General features: G+C 39.3%; 2 protein-coding genes across 4 annotated transcripts; one reads left to right on the top strand and one right to left on the bottom strand.

Moving 5' to 3' along the window:
• Positions 1 to 122: 122 nt before the first annotated feature.
• On the bottom strand, positions 123 to 4,899 carry LOC145547704 (transmembrane protein 276-like). Of its 2 annotated transcripts, none has more exons than XM_081597553.1 (3): positions 4,713 to 4,899; positions 3,426 to 3,562; positions 123 to 3,169 (listed from the first exon to the last, which is right to left on the bottom strand). In XM_081597553.1, the coding sequence occupies exons 1-3, from the start codon at positions 4,804 to 4,806 to the stop codon at positions 2,660 to 2,662; spliced, it is 741 nt and encodes a 246-aa protein (XP_081453679.1). In that variant the 5' UTR covers positions 4,807 to 4,899; the 3' UTR covers positions 123 to 2,659. The 2 variants fall into 2 exon arrangements, with proteins under 2 accessions (XP_081453679.1, XP_081453680.1); XM_081597554.1 differs by lacking the exon at positions 4,713 to 4,899 and adding an exon at positions 3,661 to 3,837.
• On the top strand, positions 4,289 to 9,698 carry cep72 (centrosomal protein 72). 2 transcript variants are annotated; one of them, XR_014084003.1, is made up of 15 exons: positions 4,289 to 4,409; positions 4,606 to 4,733; positions 5,462 to 5,654; positions 5,741 to 5,852; positions 6,335 to 6,414; positions 6,497 to 6,555; positions 6,846 to 6,888; positions 7,183 to 7,362; positions 7,464 to 7,645; positions 7,745 to 7,838; positions 7,938 to 8,116; positions 8,203 to 8,329; positions 8,418 to 8,529; positions 8,974 to 9,100; positions 9,415 to 9,698. XR_014084003.1 is itself a non-coding variant. In XM_081597550.1 (14 exons), exons 1-14 carry the CDS (start codon positions 4,334 to 4,336, stop codon positions 9,032 to 9,034), a joined length of 1,626 nt encoding a protein of 541 aa, XP_081453676.1. In that variant the 5' UTR covers positions 4,289 to 4,333; the 3' UTR covers positions 9,035 to 9,698. The 2 variants fall into 2 exon arrangements, 1 of the variants encoding a protein (XP_081453676.1); XM_081597550.1 differs by having other exon boundaries at positions 8,974 to 9,698.
• The last annotated feature ends 1,244 nt before the right edge of the window (positions 9,699 to 10,942 follow it).

The raw sequence follows: 10,942 nt of genomic DNA on the forward strand, positions 1-10,942 counted from the left end.
GTGATTCATTTCATTCTTCTGAGTATGTGAAATAAACAAACATTGCAGGTTGCTGATTTTAAGCGGGTGAGTAGTGAAACAAAGTCGCGAAAAGTTGCTGAACAAAAATGATTCTTAAAGAATGCAGATTACACAAACTTTATTGTCTTTTACTGGTATTTTGTTAGTTAGGCTAATATTGAGTAGTACATGATTATAAAATGTAAAGGGGGAAAAAAACAGTTTTCAAGTAATAGATAAAATTTGAAAAAAAACAAAAAACTATTTTTTTTATATGTATTCAGTGCCCTTTACTTGTACAGCCCTAAATCAAATTGAAACTAAATGAAAGTGCCCTTTTTAATAAATATATACCATTAAATTTCTGAATTAATAAATGTTATGATGAGATTTATAGAGGAGTTTGGTTGTAAAACTACATTCAAAGCTCTGAATGTCTCATTAAGAATTGTTTGATCCATCATCTGAAAATGGAAAGAGCACAGAACAGAAAACCCACCAAAAACAGCCGCCCACTGAAACTGACAGGCTAAACAAGAAGAGCATTCAAAAAGCCCCTGGTTACTCTGGAGGAGCTGCAGAAATCCACAACTCGTGGCAGAATTTAACGCAACAACTGTCGGTTGCACACTCAACAAAATCTGATCTGAAAGATTCAACACTGCTGCTGCCCCCGCGACCCGACCCCGGATAAGCGGCAGAAAATGTATGGATGGATGGATCCAACACAGCAAACATTCAAATTTTAGTTCTGCAAGTAAATGCAATGTGAGGTGGAGAACTAACACTGCAGCTGAAGCAGCAGAAGCCTTGGGGCGAGGATGAAGGTCGACCTTCATCTGATGGGGTCGACCTTCATCTGATGAAGGTCGACCCCAAACATACAACCAGAGCAACGTTGGAAAATCCCTGATGAAAAATACTGAAGTTTTGTGATTGCAATACAGCAGCTTGTTCAGAAGATCAATTACTTCTGAAATATATACATTTTTAGACAGTAAAAAAAAAAAAGAAAGAAAGGAACAAAACAGGCAACTCTATAAACATTTGTCTTTAGGACCAATAATGTCCCCAAATGACTTAGAAAGCTAAAAGGAAAAACTATTTCTACCATTCCCCTCAGAGTTTGGATTGGAGCCACAGATGTTTTACATATACTGCAGTGAACCAGTTTCACTCTCCTGAAACCCTGGGAGAAAAGCTGCAGCATCTTTTCCTGTAGCTCACTGCAAAACAGAGATGTAACGAGCATCAAACTATGACGGAGACGAAGTTAGAGCTTTGACCACTGCAGATATTTCGGACATGGATAGTGCTGAGGCTGCACAGCAAAGGCGGCTTCCTAAACTCTGGAAGCGAAGGGTGTTTCTGCTTGCCTCAGTCCAAAATAAAAACACAAGCAGGCAAAAACAGACATCAACACCAACATGACAAGAATTAAGCAAAACGGATAGAAACGTAGAAAACACGACAAAAGAATATTTTGACTTTTACCTGCAACTTCTACATTTTTTCAGTTTTTATCACTGCAACAAAACAACTGAGAATTTGAACTCACTGCTGGGAATTATCACACTGGTGATAAGTTTTTATTCAATCTCAGCTCACTTGATATTCAAATGAAGTCTGACTTAGTTTCAGCAAATTTCACTAAAATAATATCTGGTATTAAAACAATGGACTTACTGCAAGGGACTGCTTTCCAACAGACGTCCTAGTTTTTAAAAAATGTTAATTAGCGAAACATCAATTAGATCTACTTATTTAGCTTCAGCTCATGCAAACTAAATAATACTGTGCAAAAGCTTTAGGGCAAACCTGATTTCTTTATCTTGCTACCAAGGGATCAAACTGATCTCTGCATTTATAATAAAAACAAAACAGTGAAATATGAACGCAAAAAAATAAGAAAATAAAAATGAAACTGGATATGTAAATGTGGTAATCTGTAGTCTAAAAAGCACCACTCAGATCCACAACACTATCATAGCAGAGTTTCCCAAATCAACACTTCAAATGTCTTTTCACACGCTTGAAAAAAAGGGCCTTTTAAAGGTTTAATGCCCAACTAAATGTTGTCATCAATACATTTATCCTCCAAAAACATTTTGAGCTCATTTCAAACTATTTTCTCAGGATATTAGATATAAAAGGCATCTTAAAAATTGATTAGTTACAATATTATACATTTAAATTCTACAATATTAATACCCAAATGATCTCTTAACAGGTTGTAAACATTACTTAAAGATAACCTTAAGTATACAAAAACACAGAGCAGATAACATAATGTTATTAAATGAAAAGATTGTGAATAAATATGCATAAAACCACTGTAGTTGAATTCCTGAAATGATGTTGTGAATTCTGGTATTAGTGTGCTATCTGAAGAATATCATAGGCCAGCTTCTGGAAAACCCTCTGATAACTTTCTGGAGGTTCCCTGCTGCAAAGTGTTAAAAACTCACAGAGAATATGTGAATTACAGCAGCAAAAAAAAGTGTCTGCTGCAGTGAAAAAAGTGTTCAACCTTATAATGGCAAAAATGTACATTGTTTTAGATAATCTATTCACTCAAGTTAGGTTATTTAATTTCCCTTTACCTCCTGTAATGAACAGTTTACCTCTGCAAAAATCACCACTAATTTACATACAGTATTTATAGGTCAGTCACATCCAACAGAAACTTGTTGAGGGCTTTTGCTGAAAGCCAACAGCCTATTGACAACGACCCCTTTAGAAGACATTTCACAAGTCCCTCTGCAGCAGGTGGAGAGATCAGAGGAGAAAAAGCGTCCGTGTCGGCCCTCTGTGCCAGCAGTAACGGGAGGCTGAGGGCCACGCCGCCTGCGGCCCCTAACGCATTCCCTGCAAACAGGCACACAGTCAGGCAGCAGGACAGAGACGACAGGCCGAGGCAGCGAGTCAGGACAGTGAGCGTCTCTCCTGAGAGCCAGTCTGAGAGTCCGAGAAGCAGACAGGAGCCGCACAGGAGAACACGAGCCGTGTTGTGGTCCTGACTGAGCCACAGGAGGTCGAAGGAAACCAAAGCCGGAGCCAGAACCTCCCCGGTCCATTCTGCTTCTCTCTGAAGCTTGGAGGCATGGAAGAGGCAAAGAGCTGCAGAGGCCCCGAGCAGGAAGAAGCCAACAGAGGGCCCCCTGTGGTCCTATGGAGAAAGACAGTATGAACAAATTCATGGTATGTGGCGAGTGTAGATTTATACAGGTACAACGTGTGTAGGAAGAGTGACAGAAAGAAAATAGTTACAGCTTAGTCTGTAGGTTTTAAAATGCAAGTCCCACCTACGAATTGTTACTTTGACAAGAGAAAATTCATTTTCATTTTAGAGAGCTTCACTCAATGCGTTTTAGTGAGTTACGTCCTAAGTTTTTATTGCATTTAGTCTTAAAATCTATGCCTACCTTAAAGAGTCTATAGGAGGAGTGTAGGGCTGTTGCACACAAAACACTGTTGGAACCAGAGGTGACCCAGTCCATTACACAGGACGCCATTGATACTGATGCAAATAGACGTCTGGAAACATCCGACAGTCTGCCAACTGGCAACACACAGATAACATCAAAGAAAATATAAATGAACGCATTTCACGGAAGTTATTAAAACATGTCAGGATGTGGACCAACAAGGCTTCCTTACAGATAATAACAGAAGATAAAACAGCAAATTCTTCGGGCAGGAACAATCAACGGTTTGTTTTTACACGTGGTCAAGCCCTAAGCCCAGTGCGCAAGCTCAAAAAGAATGCGTTCAATTTTGCTCGTAAAAGCTGAACTGTACCAGTTTCTGAAGCACCAACAGTCTGTCACGTACCAACAACCGACAATGTTTAAAGTAACTCAAGTTCTTTTTTTCTGTATTCTGATGTAATGTCATGCAAACCTGGATCCCTATTTGTATCAAGTTCCAACTATATGAGTAACTAATTCCCTATTTGTGTTAAGAAGCAATTAAGTAGGTTTTTAATAGACGGCGATATAGATATGTAGTAAATGTGTAGAGAAGGAAACAAGCAGGTATTGACATGCAAGATGCAATTTATACAACAAATTTGTACAACTCAATGTCTAAAGTCAAAACTGGTCTTGGTCAGAGTCAGTGTTGTCACTGTTGTTGACACAATTGCCTACACAGAGCATTATTTTAATATATTAGAAAAACTTAGCGCACCTTAGATGTTCTTTAAACATATGCAAATCTGTAAAGACATTTTATCTAAATCATTTTCATCATTATTTTGTCTCGCTATTAAATTGATTGTCAAATACTCGTTCCCCCGACGGTACGTGAACGCAACAAAAGTTCGAAAAGTATGGCGGCGGTGTGTTTGACAACATTAACAGAGCAATGGATACGTGAAAGACTTCAGTTAAAACATCCTTTTCTTGGTAAGACGGTCTCCCTTAAATAGCGCTCGTTATAAAACCTAGTAAATATGGAGGGTAAATTATACACTTTTAAGCTTGTCTTGCTTAAAACGTAAACCTATAAGGCTCTTTCCCAGGCCTGAGCGATGGTAAGAAGCTAACCAAAGCTAACGTAGCATGAACTGTTTCCTTCATAAATAATATTTTTTTTAAACAGGTGATGTTCGGACACTGAGTCTCCCAGGGACACATGAGGAGAAAATCGGGCATCTTGGAAGTGCTCTGAATCATTTTTGCCGTCTAAAATCTCTGGATCTGTCTTACAATGCCATCGTCTCGTTGGAGGTTTGTTTCTCTGCAGCTCATTCTGTACACCACTGTTTTCCAACCATGGTCCTCGAGGCACACCGCCCTGCATGTTTTAGATATTTCTCTGCTTTAATATGCCTGATTCAGCTGATTGCAGTTTAGCAAACACTTGTCAATTGAAATCACCTGTGCTAAAGCAAGGTAACACCTAAAACATGCGGGGCAATGTGCCTCCAGGACCAGGGTTGGGAAACACTGATGTACACGACAGTATCACTTTTTCCTTTTTCATGAAGCTATTCTTCTTCAATCCGTTCAAACTAACACAAATAAATAGTGCTTAAATGTTAAGTGGAAAGAAAAGAATGTTATTTTACAAACAAAACAAAACAAAAATTAAAAGTGCGACGTGCATATATATATTCAGCCCCTTTTGTCTGACACCTTTAAATAAGACGTGAGTAATTTCCTCCTGCAGTCACCTGATATTTTCAGAATGTAATTTAATCTCAGCCTAAATACAACTGCAACTACAGGTATCGTTTTCCTTCCACTTCACAGTCATGTTCTACTTTGTGTTTGTCTTTACATGAAGACCCAGTTAAAAGTATTTGGTCTGTCTCACATAGAATATCAGTTGCCCTGTCTTTCACACATCTCCTCTAAATTCATTTTTTCTTACCTCAGTTATGGTGTTTAGTTACAAGAAAAAAACCAACTATTTTTTTATTCCTGATTGAAGTTTGTTGTGTTTCTATAACCAGGGGTTGAAGCACTTGAAGAAGCTGCAGAGGCTGATTCTTTACTATAACTGCATACCATCCCTAGAAAAAGTACAAGTGCTGTACGAACTGCCAGCTTTAAGGGAGCTGGACCTCAGACTTAACCCTTTGACTAAAAATTGCCCGGGCTATCGACCACATCTGGTGCACGCCATGCCCAGCTTGCGAAAACTTGGTAAGACATGCTCAAGGCGTCCACGCTCATCACAGGCTTGGATATTTGTTTATCGAGTCCGGTCATTCATGATGATTCTTTTACAGATAACTTCCCAGTCAGAGACACGGAGCGCAAAGCTGCAATACTTGAGTTCTCCACTCAACGTCCCTCTCTGCAGCAAAGCAGCTTGTCCCTGGACAGACAGCAGGGCCTAGGGTAACGCAGGACGTCTTCACATTCTAGACAAAATTGAATTCTGCTTTCATCTTACCACCATGATATCTTGTACATTTATTAGCACCTCTGGTACAAGTATGAGAGAAGCTTTATAAGAAATATTCTTTTCTTTAAATGGCGTAATCTCACTCAGACCACTGTGTGTTTATTCAGAGGATGAAAACATTTTTATTGTACTAAATTGTCTGTACCAGAATCACTGGCAGTTCTGCTGTTAATACCTTGTGTCAGTCGGACAGCAGTCGGTCTTTCCTCTAACATTTCACAAGATTTAGGGACGAAGGTGAATACAGGGCTATGAGAAATGCCCTCTATGTGGTGAAATATTGTGTTGATTTGGCAGTATGTTTTAGATTATGTTCATAAATCCCATTTTAGTTTTCTTGCACGCACCATCTGGAAATTTGCTTAAAATGATGCTGTGACCTTTTGACCAGCTGGTTTTCTCTTCTGACCCACAGCAACGATATTGTGTTGAATTTTGTTGAAGCAACTACCGGAGATCAAGGGGAAGCTGACTCTCTTTACAAGGAAGTGGAGGGTAACATTTTAAAGTTTAATAGCAAATAATAATCTGCTTCTTCCACAATTATCTTAAATTTCAAACTGACGTCTTTATTTAGAGCCTAAAAGAGAGGAGCCAGATGACTTTGTGGTGCAGCGGTGTTCAACTCCAAAGAAGGTGATTAGTTGCCCCCACCCCCATATTTTACATCAAACTCTTTTATTGAACGAAATTGCAAAAATTTCTGAAATCTCCAGAGATTTCAGTTCACATGGAAGTTTTCTCATTTGAAATATTTTCAAAAAATCTATCATAACTTAACAAAATGTCTGGAAATGTACCATAAATGTAACTTCTGTTAAAGTCCTAACTACTACTTCTTTTTTTTAACTTACTAATAATATTTATTTTATTTTATTTTATTTTATTTTATTTTATTTTATTTTATTTTATTTTATTTTTTGTAGGAATTGGCCAAGTCCATCCTTCGGTATTCCTCCACTAAAAACTGTAAGTGTTCAAACTCATCCATTATTTCTTAGAAGACTCTTGGTCAGGATATCAGTTTTGCAGCAATAGCAACTTTTTAACTAATTTTCTCCCCTTTTATCTATATATTATCTAAATGGTCAGTTTTTGATGTGTCATCCTTTTGAATCTAACACTCATCGAGAGCAGTTGTGCTTTGAGTTGTGAAGTTCAGTCCAAGTTACCACTAGGGGGAGACAGAGGCCATTTTATTTATTTTAAACTAGAGCGTGTTTGTAACATTTTTTTATTTTGTACTTATTTATAATTTCCCAGCTCTTGCTGAGTCAAAAGACTCGCAGATGAACACGTTACCTCATAATCTAAGCTCAACATCACCGAAAGGAGCCGAAAGACCAAAAGTGTCGTTTGGCCCCGTTTTTGAGAAACACAAACAAAATGACTCGTCCAGCCTAACCAGACACAAGGCCAGGGGTCATTTTACCGCAAATCCTGGTGAGTTTTTGATTTCCTGTGAACTCCTTCACACTAGACTTAGACAAGTCGACAGACGGCAACATTTATTTCATGACTGCGTACTTGCCACATTTTCCCAGCTCAAAGTGAACACCGTGGCTCTTCGTTTGGTGACATTCGCCCTCCCAGTCCGCTGCGTTCTGGTTTAAACCTCGCAGATCACTCTAACCCCGTACTGCATCCGGCCAGGCTGACCTACTCGAGCTTTAACAAGACGGAAGGGAGATCCGACCGACAGCCACAAGCTGAAAAGAAAAAAAAGGTTTAGGCAGTTCTCTGTACTAATTGGTACGCTGAGCCTCGGATTGTTCCGTGTTCGTCTAATTATATTTTCTGATGTCTCTGCATTTTCCCCTCTCAGGGTGGTTACAGGAAACCCCTGGAGATGCTCCTCAATTTGGTGGACAAACACTGGCGGGGGGAGAGATCGCTACATCACAACAACAGCTTCCTGTGTGAGCCGGCCAAAAACAAAAAAAAAATTTGCGGCATCCAATCTCAGGATCTAGAGAAGATGAATGTGTTCTCGTCCAATCTATTTTTGGCTGCTGCAGCTCAGGCGGTGCAGATCCTCTCCATGATGGAGAGCAATATTTCCAGTCGGGAGGCTGAGGTCAGGACCTTAAGACAGGATGTGAACGCGCTTCGCTTCCAAGCGCTCTCACGAGAGAACGAGCACGGAGCAGAAGTGTGTGACCTCTCCGCCCAGCTGGAGGAAGCACGTAGAGAGGCGGTAAGTTGCCTCCACTCTTAAAAAAAAAAAACGAACAATACTTCAGCTTTAAGAAAGCTGTTGACAAGTTGACACTTTTAATCCAGGGCAAACTGAACGAGCAGCTCAGGATCGTGTTGGAGGAGAATGTCGCCCTGCAAAAACAGCTCATCAAGTTGGAGCGGCAGTATCTGAAGTCGATGATGAAAAGTTCACCGGTTACTCAGATCCGAGGTGGAGTGCGATTGCCAGAGATGAATGTGAGTCACGTTCCGGCTGTTTTCTGAACTAAAAGCACTCCTTTGCGTTTGCTCATCCTTAGAGGCTCAGACAGAAGTGGAGGAGCTGAGGAGAGAGATCGAGGGCCTCAGGAAAAAAGTGCAGGAGGGCGAGAAACTCCAAGAACTGTCAAACATGCTTCAGGAAAGCCACAGGTAAAGACGGGGGATCGTCCCTGGGTCGGTGTTTATACTTGGGTTCGCTGCACAAACAGCAGAAGCATTCACACAACCACATCAAGTGTCAGACTAATGGTTGGAATAATTGTTTTGTAGCTTACCTGGCTTTAATCTTCTTCACCTTCACATCCCAAGTCTGTCTGTTGAGTTCCCATGATGCTCTTTGTTCCCTAATGTTCTCTAACAAACCTCTGACGCCTTCACTGAAAATTATGAATTTGTTGAATTCTGGCTACATTAGATTTTATGTAGGGGAATTAGAGAAAATGGGACTGAACAGATGTTTTCATTTGTTCTTAACAAAGCCACGTATCGTCGGTCTGTCGGTCTGTCATGTAAAAGCCCAATAAGCGACCCTTGGAATACTGTAGCAAAGCTGGGTTCTTTTTGTGTGATTTGTTGTCTGTGTTTATACTGCAGGTCCCTGGTGGCTACAAACGAATGTTTGCTTGCCGAGCTTCGGGCAACCGCGGAACATTAAAGCCATATTTGGACACCAGGATTGCATGTCAAAGCAGAGTTATGCCAAGCTTCATATAAGCAATAGGTACAGTATTTTTGTCATTTTTTGTGTAGTTTGAACCGCTGCAGGTCAGGCCATTTACATTGTGTACAGTCTGCTCGCATTTTAATGAGGTGTCCTTTTATTTTGAATGATTATATATGGGGTGTCCTCTTGATATAAACAGTTAAGAGAACTGCAATTCATTCATGAAAGCTTGTATATAAGAGCGTGTCAGGGCTGTTATGTTAACAAATGATTTTAGGGGGAAACTACGAAGGTCGTGATGTGTTTCCTGGATCTGTAGCAAGATTGTGTCTGCATTTTTTTTCTTCTTTTTTTTTTATTTTTTTTTTTAGGTCAGCCGTGTATCCATCTGCTTTCTACGCTGCCGTGGATTGAATGCATCAGGACTGCAGCTGCACTGTGACTTTATTTATGTCTGCCTCGGGCCCGGAGAGCCGCTCACACACACACACACAAACACTTTCCTCCTGCAAACCTTCATACGAGACTTGGCCGAGCGCCTTAGAAGCGAGCTGAATGTAGCCGCGGCTTTTATCTGGATTTTACAGGTCACTGAGCGGATGGTGCGACCGCTGCAGAAGCACCCCTGAAAAGGCCATAAAACGGATATATCTTTTCTGCTTATTTATTTTTCAGTAATGCAATATAAATCAAGAACACACTTTTTAGAGGCATTGAGAACAAGAAAAACTAGTACACTGCATGCATTTGGGGCACAATAGTACTTGAAAAGTTGTTTTGTTTTTGTTTTTTTTTTCTTTTTTAGAAAAAAACTAATATTTCCTCCACATTAAAGGTGCACAATATTTGGCATTAAAAACACAGAAAGATACTCAAGCTAACACCAAAAAAGCTGCTAGTTTTGCACTCGATGCATGATTCTTCATCAGCTGAGGCTACAGGTAGTGTGTCACACACAATACTGTTATGTTGGAAAAATATTTTACAAAAAAATGGTTGTATGCAGTTTTCCCTTAGATCTGGTAGAGTATGTAAGTAAACATTAAACCCCTGCTTTCATCAGGTAATTACCGTGCCTCAGATGACAGTAGCTTCCACAAAAAAAAGGTACAGACAAATAGGGTAGCATTAGAGGACAGCTTACTTTGTACAAGTACAAATACATACAGTCATTGCAGGCAAATACAAGGTTTGATCATGATCCCACAGTTTCAATACATAATTTTATTTATTTATTTTTTAACCAAGAAAATACTTAGGTTTGACCAGTAGTCTGTAATCACATCAGGCACAGCAGTTTAGGAGGAAAAAAAGCCCAAAAACCTCTGTCATCTATATGCTTCTGAATCAAATGCAATATACACAACATGCACGAGGTACAGCAACACAGAAAAACTAAATACGTAAAAATCAGTGTCTTAAATTAGGCTAATTGGCAGAAACTGTTTAGAGTATATACACAACCTTAAAGCAAATATATTAGTGTTACTGTGTATAAATCTGATAAGGAAATAACAGAACTAAAACGTTGAAAATACAATCTTGTACAACTGAGCTTAGCAAGTGGGGGAAGATCATCTGCCTAAAATGCATGTTGGTTTGTGTATAATTAAATACCAAAAGATCAGAAGAATAATTATGTTTAAAAACCATTATTAAAAGGGCAGGTCTTTTATTATTACGCTTCATGAATTATAAAGTAGAAAAGTTGTGATAGAGATTATAATGCCTCTAATTTACTTCATTGATCTTAGATGTGTAGAGTAATTATCAAAATTAGAGAAGCCCAGAAAGGCCAGATGCATAACTTCTTTTTTAATTGCTTAAAGTGAGATTTTACTCTTGCAAACAAAAAAATGTAACTTAATTTGAGATCTTTTTGTGGGTGTAATGTTTTTC

The sequence above is a fragment of the Poecilia reticulata genome, chromosome 16, assembly GCF_904066995.2.
Source record: "Poecilia reticulata chromosome 16, P_reticulata-male-v2, whole genome shotgun sequence".
Lineage (NCBI taxonomy): Eukaryota > Metazoa > Chordata > Actinopteri > Cyprinodontiformes > Poeciliidae > Poecilia > Poecilia reticulata.